This window comes from Ahaetulla prasina, chromosome 3, assembly GCF_028640845.1.
Source record: "Ahaetulla prasina isolate Xishuangbanna chromosome 3, ASM2864084v1, whole genome shotgun sequence".
NCBI classification, from domain to species: domain Eukaryota; kingdom Metazoa; phylum Chordata; class Lepidosauria; order Squamata; family Colubridae; genus Ahaetulla; species Ahaetulla prasina.
The window spans coordinates 79,134,055-79,151,687 of record NC_080541.1 but is presented as its reverse complement, the minus strand read 5'-3'; the positions used below and the strand labels follow the sequence as shown (position 1 = coordinate 79,151,687).

At 38.8% G+C, this 17,633-nt stretch overlaps 2 protein-coding genes across 7 annotated transcripts in view; one reads left to right on the top strand and one right to left on the bottom strand.

The window, feature by feature from the left end:
* Nucleotides 1–6,181, bottom strand: part of ADTRP (androgen dependent TFPI regulating protein) — a 28,058-nt gene extending 21,877 nt beyond the window's left edge. The window contains exon 1 of the mRNA XM_058175644.1: nucleotides 5,600–6,181. Coding sequence (XP_058031627.1) covers nucleotides 5,600–5,770 — 171 coding nt within the window. The 5' untranslated portion in view covers nucleotides 5,771–6,181. The remainder of the gene's footprint in view (nucleotides 1–5,599) is intronic.
* Nucleotides 272–17,633, top strand: part of LOC131194539 (uncharacterized) — a 78,482-nt gene continuing 61,120 nt past the window's right edge. For 5 of the 6 annotated variants that reach the window (XM_058175640.1, XM_058175641.1, XM_058175638.1 and 2 more), the window contains exon 1: nucleotides 272–5,617. In XM_058175640.1, coding sequence (XP_058031623.1) covers nucleotides 440–1,795 — 1,356 coding nt within the window. In that variant the 5' untranslated portion in view covers nucleotides 272–439 and the 3' untranslated portion in view covers nucleotides 1,796–5,617. Of the gene's footprint in view, nucleotides 5,618–14,363; nucleotides 17,631–17,633 lie in introns of those variants that run through there. The other variant, XM_058175643.1, reaches the window with a different exon arrangement.

Genomic DNA, 17,633 nt, shown 5'->3' with positions numbered 1-17,633 from the left:
GCCTTTGCACAATTTTGCCATCGCTGGTCAATAATCCATAAATTCGGCATTCCTTTCAATAGCCAGGGCCAGGCCATTATAGAGAGAGCGAATTTGACTCTTAAACAGGCTTTGGACAGACACTTGGGGTCAAAAGGCATCAGCCCCCCGACACTCCCGGCGTTGCAAAATGTATTAAATGTTTGCTTGTATTCATTGAATTTTCTTAATCTAACTGGATCTCCTGCCTCCACTGCCGCCTCGACACAGTTTTCCTCCTCCCTCCCCTCTTCTCGTCCTCTGGTATATTATAGGCATCTTCCGGATCCAGCTTGGAAAGGTCCAGCTCAATTGATTACCTGGGGAAAAGGCTACGCTGCAGTTCAATTGCCTGATCGAGTCCTGTGGGTTCCAGCTCGCTGTGTTCGCCCCTGTCATCTCAATCAACCAAAAAAGAAAGATGAAGATCCTTCTGATCCTATCACTGATCTCTCTTGCCTCTTCTGTCCCTAATGCCTCTTCCTCTCTTCCTAAATGTACATTCCTTGAACGTTTAAGTGCTTATATAAGAGTTCCTCATTGTAGAATACTAACCCCTCTTGGGGGTCGTGCGGAACTTGTTTGCAGACAACGCCATCCCTTGCTGCATCCAGCTCAGTGGACATGGCTAAAGAATGGATATCCAGTCCATCCCTCTAACAATACTTACATTATATCTTCTCCCTGTTCCACTTCTCTGTTAATTTTTAACATCTCATCTGAAGACTACAGCACTTATGCATGCTCCCTGTTTTTCCCAAAGCAAGAAAGATCTTTTGACATGAAAATTTCCCTTCTCTCTGCTGCCCATTTTTCCCCTGGCGTATCTCGCTTTTTGCCCTCTTCCCACGTTTCTACCTCTGCAGCTCTCCGTTCGCGGCGCTCCTTATCCGGAGCACAGCAGAACCTGCATCGTCCCGCAAATTATACTTGGACTATTTTGGACTTCCAAGGAGGCGTCCTTCATTCCATCTCTAATCGAACTCTGTGGCCTTGGTTTCCTGCACTCTACTTTGACTTTGCTGAAATGCTGGTCGGCGCCCATGGATTTAAACGTAAAACAAAATGTAATCCTTCCCCTCGGGACGTCTGGTCAATTGGTCCAGGCCTGTATATCTGCCCAGGACATCTTACTGATCTCTCCCACCTAGATGAATGTGGGACCATCTCTGACTGGTACTGTAAGTCCTGGCAATGTGTGTCAACCGGAAAGATTTGGTGGACTGCTCCCTATACTACTGACTATATCAAAGCTATACTAGGCCCTGATAACAATTTGCCTTGGAATTCCTGCTCCAATTGGGCCTGCTGCGGCATTCGCCTCAATCCTATGACTGTTACTTTTACATCTCATGGAAGGAGTCTTCCGATTACTGAATGGCTTAAAGGGAAAAGATGGGGGGGAAGGTCGAGAGATAATTCCGATTACAGACATCCAGGAAATATATTCATAATTCGTCTTACCATGTCCTTAGAAACATCCCCACCTGTGGGCCCAAACAAACAAGTCAATTCGCCCTTTTTACAGCCCTTGATTAAAAGCAACAATCCATTGGTGTCCCTGGTCTCCTCTGCGCATGATGCCCTTGTGGCAGCCCGTACTTTTCCTATACACACTACTCTATTCCTTCCAATGGCTCTATTTGGGCCTGCTCTACGGGTGCTACTGCATGTGTCAGTGGAGACATTTTACACACCAAACACGCTTTTTGCATTCAGGTTTATCTTCTCCCTAAAATGTCTGTTTTTTCCAATAATGAGTTCTTTTCTCGCATAGAAACACCCCAATACCTTCCACGAACCAAACGGGAGGTGGTTACTACTATGACTTTGGCCCTTCTCCTGGGCCTAGGAGCCACTGGTGCTGCAACTGGAATCGCAGGAATGGTTGTGGCTGACAAAAACATCCGCAGGCTCAGTATTGAAATAGATGATCTCAAACGCATTGAGCAATCTATGGTTGCCCTCCAAAATTCCCTGACCTCTCTCTCCGAGGTTGTGTTACAAAATAGAAGGGGTTTGGACTTGCTATTCTTAAAACAGGGCGGTCTGTGTGTAGCTTTGAAAGAAGAATGTTGTTTTTACACTGAAAGTTCTGGTGTTGTGCTTGACTCTATGGCAGAATTAAATACCCGATTGAAAGATAGAGAACAAGAGCGTTCTCTCTCCCATACGTGGTATCAGGGAATGTTTAATCTCTCTCCCTGGTTGACCACCCTCCTCTCTGCCCTAGCTGGTCCTCTGATTTTATTGCTCCTTGCATGTACAATTGGCCCATGTGTCATGGGGAGAGTTCTAGCATTTTTGAAACAACGACTATGTCCTATTGCTAAGAAACACTGTTGAAAATGAATATAAACAACCTCTTTTAGAATTAGCCTCTGAGGCTGATGAAGACTCTGAATCGGGAACCATTCCTTTGGAAAAGTGTACTGACTCCCTGCGGGGTCTCCCGGAGGGGGGATCCACTGGGGATGTCATAGCTTTAGAAGAATATTACCCATCTTAAAAAATAAAAACAGAGGACATATGGATATATCAATTACCCATCTTAAAAAATAAAAACAGAGGACATATGGATATATCATTGGTTCAGGTTTTCTTAGGCCTCACAGCCGGGAGAACTTGATTTGACTTTTTTCAGTGCTACATGACAGACATGATTCCCTGAATTAAGTTTCTATTCCGCCTAACCTTCTCTGAGTTAGATGCATAGTATTGCTCTCCCTGATTTGGGCCCCTAGCCTTCCCTGAGATAAGCTTCTAGTTTTGCATTCCTTAAGTTGAGTTTCTATTCAGGTAAAACGCATGATTTCCTGAAAAACACGTGGTATTTTGCTAATACGTATACTCTAAACGCTTGCTGATTGGTGATGTTAAGTTTCTATATGCTAAATTCCCTCATTGCTGTAGTTACCCCTCCCTGCTAAAACTGCATAATAAAAGAGACTGTTGCGATCTAAGGGGAATCTTTTTACAACATCTCTTTTTACAACCCTTTCTTCGTACTCTCTCATTTTGAAGAACTCCTGGTGTGGTGTCTTTTATTTGGCTTCTTTCGTCCTTGCGAGGACCCACTAAATTGTCTCAGCGAGGGCTGAGACCCGTTCCTGCGGGAACCCAGGACAACATTAACAGGGAACCTAGGACAACAAATAAGTGTTGCAGACCAACAGCAACATCGGGGATATATTTGGAGTCTTGTATACATATCAGGGCAACCCTCACAACAGAAAACAGAAAAGGTGGATAGAGTTGGCCATAGGGTATCAACATACCAGAAGGCAAACTGGTCAGATCCTTGCCACGTTGTCTAAAGTCTCTAGACAGATAGGATTAAGAGGCAGCAAATGTGGTAACTGCTTTAAATTATCTCATCAATATAAGGCTTCTAATAGGTGAGCATTCAGGTCAAATACCTAGGTACCAGGCCACAAACTTGTAGGCCAAACAGGTTATTGTGCTTAGGGTCCCCTTAATCCTCACAGAATCTTAGAGTAGGTATACAGATGGGCATATGTATGTATCAATGAACAATTTGAAAGTACTACATGCTTGGAGCAATGCACTGTGTTTCTTTGCTGCAACCACCTGAATAAATCTGATATTATGACTTTATATATACAGAAACATAAACAAGAGAAATGATCGCTAACAAATGTAAACTATGGTCCATCATATTTTTTCCTTGTTAAAAGCAAATATTGCTGATTGATGATGTATGAACTCTTCAACATGCAATATGCTGCAACAGGATCATTCTTTTTTAAAAAAATATGTTATTAAAAGTTTTTTTAAAGGTTAAAAACTAATGCAGACTAATAAAAGCAAAGAAAAAAGAAGGAAAAAAATTAAAGAGCAAGTTAAAAGTACAAAAAAGGGGGAAAAGAAAAATAGAAAAGAACATATTACAAAGAAGTGGCTTCCAATCTTCTTTACAGCAGTTATAAGTATAATTATAAACTTATCTTTTTCTTTATAAAGTTACAACATGTCTTTCTTCTTTCTATAATCTATCCTATCTAATCATCTAAACCACAGATCAAAATTTTATGTAAAATCTCCATAAGGGTTTTCAATCAGCAATAAACAGAAATATTGTCTTTTCTCAAATCAAAGAAGACAACTTGGCAAGTTCCATCATCTTTACCACCATTGCTTTATTTTAAGTATATAATAAGAGGTTCATTCTTGAGAAATCACAATGAAGACTGTGTTGTGTAAGTGAAGCTGTTTGTTTGTTTAATTTATATACCATCTATCTCACTCATTGTTGCAGCGACTCCAAGGCGGTTTACCTATTTACCCATCTGAAACTTCAACTGATTTCAAAAGAGGTTTGCTACACACCCTGCATTATTGAAATTTCCCATTTAATTTTGCTGGTGCTGATAGATTTCATTGTGATTCATGGTTAAAACCTGGCTACATTCCTATAGCTTAGTGCACTGACTTACTTTTTAAAAATATGAGTATTGAATTGTTTCATAGATTGTTATTTTAGATGCCCCTGAAACAGGATGTGTTATAAATACCATAAATAAAAAGTGGACCATCATTTGATGAACCTTAATCCAGAGTTTTCCTCCAGTTTGTAGAACTAGTTACACAATACTTTTCTTTTCACTGAATGCATGTTAAGGTGTGGTGAATCTGAACTTGATAACTGTTTATTTTTTAAACATCTGGATTTAATTTTGTGTATTATGTTTCATTCCTTAGCATTGTAAAGGTACATTATAAAGAACTGGGAAAGGGCAAGGGGAAAGTTTTATGTGGAAAGTTTTCTGGACATCTGAAGCTCCCATAAAACAATCAGATGAAGGAATTTCTTCATGTTTCAGTCCTGGATTTCTATAGGACCCCTACGAATTGCCAACACGTCCTATTTTCCCCCCCTCCCAAATACTCACTAACTTGACTATATTGATACAGGCATATAAACTCATATAAATGCAAACCAAATCTTAATAATAATGATGATGATGATGATAATATTTGTGACACCTCAATTGACTGAGTTTCATGTTTAATGATAATAATAACATTTGTGATACATTTTTACATATTCAGTTGACTTTCATATCTAATGAATAAAAGTTAACATTAATAAATTTATTATTAATAATAATAATCATAATCATATTATCATCATTATTATTTTATTTGCTGGCAGGGCATGGATCTTTCAATCAATTCTCACACAAACGGTTGTGTTTGTTTTTAAGCCGTTTGGGGTTGAAAAGCGTGAGCTGGTGGAAGAGAGTTGATCTCTGAGATCTCCCTATCCGTCTTGTGCATTCCATGATTCCTTTATATTAGAATTTTAGCTGCGGGGGGGCGGGGGAGAGAGACAAAAGCAGCTCCCCTCTCTCGCGCTGCCTGCCTTATAGCTTACACAGGCTTTTTCTCCCATTTTTTACCCGCCCAACACCTGGCCTGGAATCCCGCAGATTCCCGCCACGCTGGACTTCTTCGCTGCCGGAAGTACAGCCCTAGTCTTCTTTGGCTAGGCTGAAGAAGCTGCCAGGCCGTCCGTCCGTCTGTCAGCAGGGAGAGAGAGAGGCGTTAGCACACTTACCACATTGAGAAAACTCAGGTATTTCCATTGACTGCCCCAAAATGGGTTGAAGCTGCCTATGGCTATGCTGGGCTTCTGCAGGTTGGCCACGAAGTAGGCGCTGGCGTAGAAAAAATACATACACCAGACGAAAACAACGCCGTAGTAGACGGGGCGGGCAGAGGGGTGCATGGCGAGCGTGGTGAGCAATCCTTTTCCCCTTTCTCGCGCCTTCAAGCAGCCGCGCACCGCAGATCCTCTCTCTCGCTGCAAAGAGCGCCGTTGGCTGCAGCGGGGACTTCGGCCGGCTTTGCACAGACCGTGCCGGCTGACACTTGCGACAGGCCCGGCCACTAAACTTTGTTTTTCCTTCCCCCCACCCCCCGCTCCTTCCTTTTCCCCGCCCGTGGTTTGTTGCTTGGCAATGCTCCTACAACTCAGTTATTCGGACAGAAATATCTAGACGCTGCACTTTCGCTTGTGCTTTGATCTTTTCTAACAAAGGGTGGGGCGGGTTTGCATAACTCGGTACATGCATAAATAAAGTCGTTATGGAGGTCAGTTTCATCGAAGAGAGAAAAGAAAAACCAGTTGCTTATCGAAGAGATGGGCTGCAGTTTGTCCCAGAAGTGTTTGAACAATCCCCATTGCACCATCTTGAGATAGAAAGATAAAAGTTCATACCGGTTTTATCTCCTTCTCTTCCCCATGATAAAGGTAACGAAGAAGAACCAGCAGCTATTAAACCCTACCTGTTGCAGTTCCCCCCCCCCTTTATTATGTTTTGCAGGATTTGATGCTTTGATTTGCACCAATGTACGTTTTCCAAAAGAGAAGAGAAGAGAAGATATATATATATATATATATATATCGAAGAGTATATATTTACCTTAAAAGTGTACTGTGATGGAGATGGTGTGGAGCAATCATGAGAAATCAATGGCTTTGGTTTACAAGCTAACATATTAAGACATTTTCAAACCTGCTGAGCTGATGCAATTAACAAGAGATAAAGGGAAGGGGCAAAGACTATAGTTCAGGGGTAGTCAACCTTTTTATACCTACCGCCCACTTTTGTATCTCTGTTAGTATAAAATTTTGTAACCGCCCACCGGTTCCACAGTAATACGCCTTGTATTATGTTTCATTCCTTAGCATTGTAAAGGTACATTATAAAGAACTGGGAAAGGGCAAGGGGAAAGTTTTATGTGGAAAGTTTTCTGGACATCTGAAGCTCCCATAAAACAATCAGATGAAGGAATTTCTTCATGTTTCAGTCCTGGATTTCTATAGGACCCCTACGAATTGCCAACACGTCCTATTTTCCCCCCCTCCCAAATACTCACTAACTTGACTATATTGATACAGGCATATAAACTCATATAAATGCAAACCAAATCTTAATAATAATGATGATGATAATATTTGTGACACCTCAATTGACTGAGTTTCATGTTTAATGATAATAATAACATTTGTGATACATTTTTACATATTCAGTTGACTTTCAAATCTAATGAATAAAAGTTAACATTAATAAATTTATTATTAATAATAATGATGATGATGATGATAATATTTGTGACACCACAATTGACTGAGTTTCATGTTTAATGATAATAATAACATTTGTGATACATTTTTACATATTCAGTTGACTTTCATATCTAATGAATAAAAGTTAACATTAATAAATTTATTATTAATAATAATGATGATGATAATATTTGTGACACCTCAATTGACTGAGTTTCATGTTTAATGATAATAATAACATTTGTGATACATTTTACATATTCAGTTGACTTTCATATCTAATGAATAAAAGTTAACATTAATAAATTTATTATTAATAATAATGATGATGATGATGATGATGATGATGATGATGATGATGATGATGATGATGATAATATTTGTGACACCTCAATTGACTGAGTTTCATGTTTAATGATAATAATAACATTTGTGATACATTTTACATATTCAGTTGACTTTCATATCTAATGAATAAAAGTTAACATTAATAAATTTATTATTAATAATAATGATGATGATGGTGATGATGATGATGATGATGATGATGATGATGATGATGATGATGATGATAATATTTGTGACACCTCAATTGACTGAGTTTCATGTTTAATGATAATAATAACATTTGTGATACATTTTACATATTCAGTTGACTTTCATATCTAATGAATAAAAGTTAACATTAATAAATTTATTATTAATAATAATCATAATCATATTATCATCATTATTATTTTATTTTATTTTATTTTATTTATTCATTTATTTAAATTTTTATACCGCCCTTCTCCCGAAGAACTCAGGACGGTGTACAGCCGAAGATAAAAACAATAAGTATACAAAGTTAAAATATCAATTTAAAATACCTATTCAATAGTGGCCGAATTAAAACCGGTTGGGGGCGCCAGCTACCAGCTCTGCTTATCTGGTACAGTTGGATGGTGTGAGGGGAGATGCGCGAGCTATTCTGGGACGAGGCTCTGTTGCTTGCGGTCGCACAATAGCGCCATTTAGTTTCACTTACGTAACGTGAACTAAACTTATGCGCGGGCGATATAAATAGTATATTTTCAGAAATTTAAATTGTCACAGGGAATTTTATGAAAACCTAATGAAAATGTTTTTAAATAATGCTATGAATTTTTTTTTAAAAAAGTCAATTAAATTAAAAAAAAGGAAAGTGCTTCAGTATCCGACAAAACCCCTACTGCCCACCATGAAAGCTGGAACGCCCACTAGTGGGCGGTAGGGACCAGGTTGACTACCACTGCTATAGTTAATAGAGCCTACTGCTCCCAGTAATGGAAGTAATGCTTCCATGCATGGTTTTCTTTTTAAAAAAAACACATTAGTTTTCCTGTGTTGCATGATTTATTAACAGAGTGGAATAAAAATACTCAATTACTGTTAGAAGTGGATACTGAATGGTCCAGAAAATATATTTGCATAGTATATGAGAAATATATCCCGATTTCCAAATCTGGAGTTTCCATGCTGTTTGTATTATGCCGTCTTGCCCTCTAATCTATCCAAAGTACCCCACAGAAATATTACTGTTTCTTATGCATAGATGTGTTTTTTTGAAAGCAGCTTATTAGCATGAAATCTGACTCCTGGTGGTATTTTAAAAGTTCCAGTTTAAGAGTTTTCTAGTCAGGACCAAAAAATTACTGATAACACAATTCGAGCTTTCCATCTCTTGTGAAAATACTTAAGAAGTTTGAGAATACCCCGAATGAATCGGTGAGCGTCAAGTTATAGGTAATGCTTATAGTAATACATGTACTGTATTCAAAGGCTGTAGCTGAAACAATTCTCTTCCCAGCAGAAAATATGATTCAGCAGAAAGTATCATTTTTGTCCATGAAGCACACAGCATAGCATCATTCTGTGTAATTGGGCTTCTAATAAATGTTCTTTACGCTTAAAAACTTAAAGCACACTCTAAGCTTTATATATATATATATGTAGGTCTTTGGTTATTCGGGTTTTCTCCCGCGTAAAATTGGAAGTGTCTTGGCGACGTTTCGACGAAGTCTCATTCGTCATCTTCAGGCTTCAGCTTCGTGCTTCTGGGAGCAATGTGTGACTGCAGCTATTTCTTCCTTTTTAACTGCTAGTAGGGGTTTGAACTGATTGGGTGGGAGCTTGGCTGTGCTCTGATTGGATGGGGTTTTTTATGCTCTGATTGGCTGGGGGTGTGTCCTGTTTGGGTGGGGGCTTGGTTGTGCTCAGATTAGTCTGAGTTGCAGGGGGATTTGAGCTGGTGAGCTGCACTGCTGCTGTTTGGCTTCGTGGTCGTGGTCGTGCTACATCTTCATAGTGGGTGTCAGTCTGCTGCATGTATGGATTGGAGGGGTTTGAAATGGCTAATGTTGCAGCTGCGGTCTGGCTTCTGGTCCTTGGTCGTGCATCCTGATCAGTGTGGGTTTGGGTCTGCTTTCTGAGTGGATGTGGGGTGGTGACATCCTGTGTGGACCTCGTGAGTGTGGGTCTGGTGTCATTCCTCGTGTTAAGGACTCGTTTGTCAATAAGGGCAGGTTTCCAAATGGCTGGTAGGCGGGAGGTATCATCTCGTTTGTTCATGCTGTGTGGGCGTTTTTCTATCTCGATGGCTTCTCTGATTATTCTGTTGTTAAAGTGTTCAGTTTTGGCGATAGTTCTGGTCTTTTTAAAGTCAATATCGTGTCCTGTGACTTTAAAGTGTTGGACCAGGGAAGAAGTTGGTTCCTCTTTTGAATGAGTTCTTGTGTTCTTCAATGCGTGCACTTATTCTTCTGTTGGTTTGTCCAATGTATGTGGTGGGGCAGGCGGTGCATGGGATTTCATATACTCCTTGATTTTCTAACTCAATTTTGTCTTTGGGGTTTCTTAGGATGGTGGATATTTTTGGTTTGTGCAGAATGCTGTCTTGATGTTATGTTTGTGGAGGATCTTGCTGATTCTGTCTGTGGTGCCTTTTATATATGGGAGGAGGGCTGTGCGTTTTCTTGTTCTCTGTCTTGGGTTTTAGTGGGGGTTCTTTTGGATTAGTTTGGTAATCTTATTTCTCTGGAATCCATTGGATGTTAGTACGTTTGTGAGAGTGTGTAGTTCGGTTTTAGGTGTTGTTCGTCAGCTAAGCATTTTGTTCTAGAGATGAGTGTCTTGGCTACGGAGTTGATCTGTGCTGGGTGGTGGTGTGAGAGTGCATGCAGATAGCGGTTTGTGTGTGTTTTCTTCTGGAGTCTCCGAGTGTACTTCAGGGGTAGCCCCATGTAGAGAGCATTGCAATAATCCAGACGGGAAGTGACGAGAGCATGAGTGACCGTGCATAAGGCATCCCGGTCCAGAAAGGGACGTAACTGGCGGACCAGGCGAACCTGGTAAAAGGCTCTCCTGGAGACGGCCGTCAAATGATCTTCAAACGACAGCCGTCCATCCAGGAGAACGCCCAAGTTGCGTACCCTCTCTGTTGGGGCCAGTGACTTGCCCCCAACAGACAGCTGCGGTTGCAGCTGACTGTACCGGGGTGCCGGCATCCACAGCCACTCCGTCTTGGATGGATTGAGTCTGAGTCTGTTTCTCCCCATCCAGACCCGTACGGCCTCCAGGCAATTAGACAGCAGTTCAACAGATTCGTTGGGGTGGCCCGGGGTGGAAAAGTACAGCTGAGTGTCATCAGCTGTAATGCTGTAATGCTGTAATAAGGTAATGCTTATAGTAATACATGTACTGTATTCAAAGGCTGTAGCTGAAACAATTCTCTTCCCAGCAGAAAATACGATTCAGCAGAAAGTATCATTCTTGTCCATGAAGCACACAGCATAGCATCATTCTGTGTAATTGGGCTTCTAATAAATGTTCTTTACGCTTAAAAACTTAAAGCACACTCTAAGCTTTATATATATATATATATATATGTATGTATGTATGTATGTATGTATGTATGTATGTATGTATATGTATATGTATATATATGTGTGTGTGTTTTCTGAGGTTTTCGCGGGTGTTTGTATGTAGGTCTTTGGTTATTTGGGTTTTCTCCCGCGTAAAATTTTACGCGGGAGAAAACCCGAATAACCAAAGACCTACATACAAATATATATATATGATTGCAATCTTCTTAATCACTGCAATCTTTGAGATTTCTTTTTGAGCCAGGTTGCTGTTTTACAGTCTATTCTTCATCTCAAGTAGTAAAGAGGTGGAGGCATGTCTCTTCCCTACAGATTAATATGCATCATGGGTTCTCCAGAGGTTAGGCTGAAGAAGCATAGGATTGATTTGCAAGTTGCATCCCTTAAAAAGAACGATTATGCAAATGGTATGCATCTGGAAAATCTACACCTGACATCTTTATGTTAGAGAAAGCTGATCCTGTGCTGCTGAAAACGTAATTTATTGGAAGTAACCTGTACTGTGTACACTTGGTTTGAGAACTAAATCTACGGTACTTCAATCACCTCTTGAGAAAATAAACAGAGGGAATCTGCTTGAACTTTATGATACCATCTTCTGAATTCTCTCGAAGAGATGTAGTAAATACACTGTTGGCAGTTCCATTCCAATTTGCAGTAATACTTGGCAGTTACGCTTTCGTACCCTGGCAATTCTAGTTTGTGACAATTGCGCCATAAGGCCTTGCCTTAGAGTTCTCTAACACTAAGAGATAAGGACTTCTTTTTATAAGTTTTCATATTCCTAAATATAATTACTCGAATTAAAGGTGTAATCAACATTTCTTGGGAAGTCTTATGGTATAATACAGAATTCTATCATGTTCTGGAGCTTTATTCAATTTCAGTAGGAGCACGGTGGCTTGCTGGGTTGGCGGTTAGCAAGCCCACATTCGAGACCCAAATGCTGCCGTGGGTGGGGTGAGCTCCCATTGTTTGCTCTACCTCCTGCCAGGGACATGAAAGAAGCCCTCAACTGGACATCCCTGGACAATGGTGATGCCACCAGCTACTCCTTTAGCATTAGCAATAGCACTTAGACTTATATACCGCTTCACAGTGCTTTACAGCCCTCTCTAAGCAGTTTACAGTCAGCAATTTTTGGGCCGTCATTTTATTGGAAGGATGCAAGGCTGAGTCAACCTTGAACCTGGTGAGATTCGAATTGCCAAACTGCAGTCAGCTGGCAGTCAGCAGAAGCTGCAGTATTGCGTTTAACCACTGTGCCACTGCGGCTCTTTCAACCCTGAAATGTCTCTCTAGTTTTGACGTGTGTGATGCGATTCAATTTCACTTTTTTAGAATAGAATTTTTATTGGCCAAGTGTGATTGGACACACAAGGAATTTGTCTTGGTGCATATGCTCTCAGTGTACATAAAAGAAAAGATACCTTCATCAAGGTACAACATTTACCACACAAATGATGGTCATAGGGTACAAATTTAACACTTAATGATACAACACTTAATGATAATCATAGGGTGCAAATAAGCAATCAGGAACAATCAATATCAATATAAATCATAAGGATTACCATTGACTTATCTTCAGTTATACATTGATTACCAACTTCCTTTTGATAAATAAATTTTGTAAGTAATTCAAATAACTTAATAAAATATTGTTTGGTCTTTTCTGGATCATTTGTCTGTTTACTATATAATCTAGCATAGTCATTCACAAATTGTTGCATCATCACTTTCATTGTAGAAGCATGCTTGGTTCTATCCCAGATAGAAGTAATAATGCTTTTATCTTGTTCCTTCAGCAGTTAGTACTGTAGGCCAGCAATTTATCTGATTTGTTGCCTTTTTCAGAATATTTTCTTTATAAAATTCAGCTTCCTATAGGTCTCTTACCTCTAATAAACCTGGCTGACTCCATGTTGCTTTTATCCTTTTTTCTAAATTTAATATTGGGTTAAGTATTTATTTACTCAATTTATATTGCTACCTATCTCAAACATATGACTCTAGGTAGCTAATAGCAAACAAAAACAAGATAAAAACATCATTAAAAGCAATAGATAAAGGAGCTGAGATAAACCCAATCAATATAATCGAGATACAGACTCAACCACACCATCCGGTCCCAAGCTCAGCAATAAAACAAGATTCTTAAAGGCTTTGCAAAAAGCCAATAGGGGTGAGGCAAGCCTAATCTTCAGGGGAATGATGTTCTATAGCAGGGGTGTCAAACTTGCGACCTGTGGGCCGGTTGTGTCATGTGCTGGCCCCGCCCCCGCCCGGTTTAGGGAAGGGGGAAAACGTCCCAATATGTCACGTGACACCGCGAGTTTGACACCCCTGTTCTAGAGTGTGAGAACCACAACAGAGAAGGCTGGCTGGGCACCTGTCAGATAACACTCCCTAGCAGATAGGACCCAGAGGGTGTCTCTCCTGTTGGATTGCACAGGATGGATAGACTATGAAGGGTTCTATAGATCACTACTGGCTACTTGAATTGAACCTGGATGGCTTGATTCTAATTGTTTCATAATATTTAGTAATACAGATTTTATTGTTGCATGGCTTTCTTTCTATTTGAATCCACACACAAAAAAACCTCAGACAAATGATGATATAGTAGCATTAGGACTTAAAAAGATTTAGGAAAAATTCTATTTCTTGATAACACTTTAATTTAATATCCTCTTATAGTAATAATTCATTAAGTTCGTACCCATTCATACTGAGAGGTCATCTGTTTGGTCTTAAAATTTTTGAGTTAAAATCCATGAATGTCAAAGCTCCCACTTCCATATATATGAAGTTCATTAACAATGATTTAGAACTCTTAACAGATGTGTACCGGCTACCTTCATAAAGTTTAGGAATAATAGTTATATAAGTAGTGCTTGCGCGCAAGGTGTTACAGGATGCAAGGGAAAGAGGAAGATTGGGTCTACCTGATTTGAAACTCTACTTTGGAGCTTGCTATTTGTTTTGGATGAAGGAATAGGTGCTGCTGAGATATAGAAGGCTCTTGGGGTTAGAAGGATATGACCTGTTGATTGACAAAAAACCTGGTTCCCAGGCTTCATTCATTTCCATGGCTATTTTTGTACCTGCTCGGCCAACAATCTTAGTAACTGCAATATTGAATGTATGTCCTTGTTCATTGCACAGTGAGGCTATCAATAAGTTCGGGTCTCCTCGTCTGACCGCTCATTTAAGTTCTTGCAATCTGGTGGTTAGCTTCCTCCTCATCTGTCTTACATAGTCACGGGGCAATGGGCCCAGTAGGTTACTTTAGAAGTATTTCCCACCTCAAACCAATCCTTGCAATGCATTATTTGTTCCCATAGTCAACAGGAGTGCTAATTTATCAGGTATGTGGGAGCCAAGAACTCGGCAGCACAAGAAAACAACAGCCAAAAACTTAATAACCAGCTATCAACACCCCAGTCAACAATTTAAAAAACCACACACAACCAGATACTACATAAATACTATGCAAAGAATAGCCCAAAGGATACATTCTGGTGAGAGAGAAGTTCCCTGAGGATGAGTTCCAGCACAAGTCCAAAAGCTTGGAAGACTACACTTCTGGTCCCAGTGATTGATCCAAACCGGATCCTGCAACATTATCCTGGGAAATGTACATTTGCCTTCTTTCATAGGGGATTATAAAATGAAATCAAAAGAACTAATAGCAGAGGGATATAATTGTCAATGGTTTTCTTATTTACAGTTACTAGATTTAAAGTGGACAAAAGAGATTATGGTTTTGAACTTTGTAAAAAAAAGTTTAAATATAAATGTACAAATGCGGAACAAGGTTTTGCTAAAATATATTTCAAAAAGCTTACTGAAGTTTAAAACAGAAGAAGAAAGAATGAATGTGAAAGAATGTATGATAAAGTGGGCTAAAATATTGGTTATAATACACAGATGGAACAATGGTGAAATATATGGTTAAAAGGACTGAAATTTATTTTTTTGTTATACTCTTAAAAAACAGTTTTTATAAAGTGACGTACTGTTGGTATCTACCACAGGAGAAATTGTCTATAATGTAGAAAGTCATTGCAAATCCATTTTTGAAATGTGAACAACAAAAAGGAACATTTTACCATATTTGGTAGACATAAAAAATGCTAGAAAATTTTATATACTGTACATAATGATTCAGAAGATTAAAAAAAATTAATATACAACGGACATCAGAAGTTTTTCTTTGGGAATTGATGGACAAACAACTGGGGAAAAAAGTCACAGAACTTGGTTTTTTTGTAGGTGATAACTGTGCATTGTATACACATAGGTGAAAAGATTCAGACTGGAGGAATGGTTGGTGAAGATGATAGAACTTACTGTTATGGCTAAATTGACTTCTTTGAGCAAAGAAAAGACAATATCAATGTTTATTGCTGACTGGAAACGCCTTATGGATTTTTTTTGTGTAAAACAGAAAATAAATGAACTTTAGGATTTATGATTTTGGTAGATTGATAGGATAAATTATAGAAAGTAGAGGATTTTGCTATAACATATAGAGCAAGAGGTAAATTTATAAATGTACTTAAAATTTTGCTATCTTATGGAAAATAAAGTGAGGCAATTGTTACTTTTGCAAGCTTGGTCTGAAGTATAATATTATGGATTTTTTTTCTAAAAGCATTTGTATATTTTTCACATATATAAGCTACTCCATTTTTGACTGGGAAGTTTGCATTCCAGCAGACTTAGATTAACATTTTTGAAGGCATGTAATGTGCTTTTTTCCCTCTTTTAACTTACAAAATATTTTTCTCTTTTAAAAATATCCAGTGCCCAGCACAGCTTTTGATTTTCTGTTTGTTCTTGATCTGTACTCCCCGAAGTACTAGCTGCTTGATACAATTTTCAATCTGTCTATTCTCAGTTTTTATTCCCCTGTTCTGTTACAGATAAAGATTAAAGCATTCTGTTAGAATTGTCAACAGAGCACGTGAAAGCTTTGCCTCAATCCGTAAAGACCTCCAGTCAAAAAGTACCCCATCTATATATAATATTTTTATCTCAAAGAATAGTTGTCCAAAATGTCATATATTTGGGTATAATTGTGATTTCTAATCAAGATATATTTCAGTGATTGGTAATTGGTTAAAGAAAACGAAGCAGAGGATTATAATAAATGGGAGGCAATAAATTGTTGCCTACCTACCCTAACATATCTGTGGTGGGATTCTGTGATTTGCTTTTAAATAATGCCCAGCATTTACATGTAATTACAGAATTGCAGAAGATTGTGTAGTTAATTGATGTAGTAAGAATCTTGAGTCAAAAATCCCATATTTACTGATTGTTTTCTGATGTGACAATAGCTAACCAGAAGAGAGGTCTCGAAACAGGATGCAAGACTAATTTAATCTTTGGTGTAATAATTCAACAGGACTGATTTTATTTCTGGCTATGTTTTAAAAGGAACAATCCTTATATTAAATATAGGATGGTATAAGCTAGCCACTAACACATTGTCAAAAAAGAAGAAATGCCTCTCTGAATCACACTGTGAAAGACTGACAGGTAAGTTAATTGTGGTTTTAGACCAGTGGTGGATTTCAAAATTTTTTATTATTTTTTATTATTATTTTTATTATTTTTTATTGTTCTGTGGGCGTGGCTTGGTGGGCATGGCATGGCTTGGCGGGCATGGCAGGGGAAAGATACTATAAAATCTCCATTCCCTCCCCACTCCAGGGGAAGGTTACTGCAAAATCCCCATATTCTCCTGATCAGCTGGGACTTGGGAGACAGAGAATAGATGGGGGCGGGGCCAGTCAGAATTTTTACTACCGGTTCTCTGAACTACTCAAAATTTCCGCTATCAGTTCTCCAGAACTGGTCAGAACCTGCTAAACCCACTTCTGTTTTAGACTGCTGTGTTGACTAATGATGGTCCGTCTTTCAAGGCCCCCTTTCTCTGCTCTTGTGGGCCTTTAGCCTTTAATCAACTTGGATTTGAACTGACTCAGAAAATAAAATTAAAATAAAATAAGCTATAGTAATACAGGATCCCAGGCCACCCTATTAAATAATAGAGAAGAAAAAGAAAGGAAAAGGGAAGGAAGGGAAGAAAAGGAAGGGAAGGGAAGGAAAGAAAGTTCTAGTGTCAAAAGGGCACTGTACTCACTCACTCACCTGATCTATGGTAAAGTTGGTATGGTAAACCTGTACCTGAATGAAGACTAATAAAGTGACAGAACAAGTTCATTCATTTACATGATCTCTATCCACGGTTTTAGTTAAAAAGACAGGAAATAGGACAAAAATATTCTGTATTCTATAATATGTTCTCATTTCTCTCTTAAGACATAACTTTTGGTTTTTGTTTTGACTTTTTTTTGGGGGGGGTGTTGTTGAAATACTGTAATGTGCTCTACATGGTGCTGATCTTGAAAAGTATCTGGACATTTCAATTCGTTCAAAATGCAACAGCCTGCATAGTTCTGTGCAAATTGAGATTAGTGCATGTGTCGCCTCTTTTGTACGAGCTGAATTGGTTAAGTTTGTTTCCAGGTAGAAGTAACTTTTAAGCCTTCATTGCTTGGGGCCAGATTATTTGAAGTATCATCTCTTCCCATTTACATCTA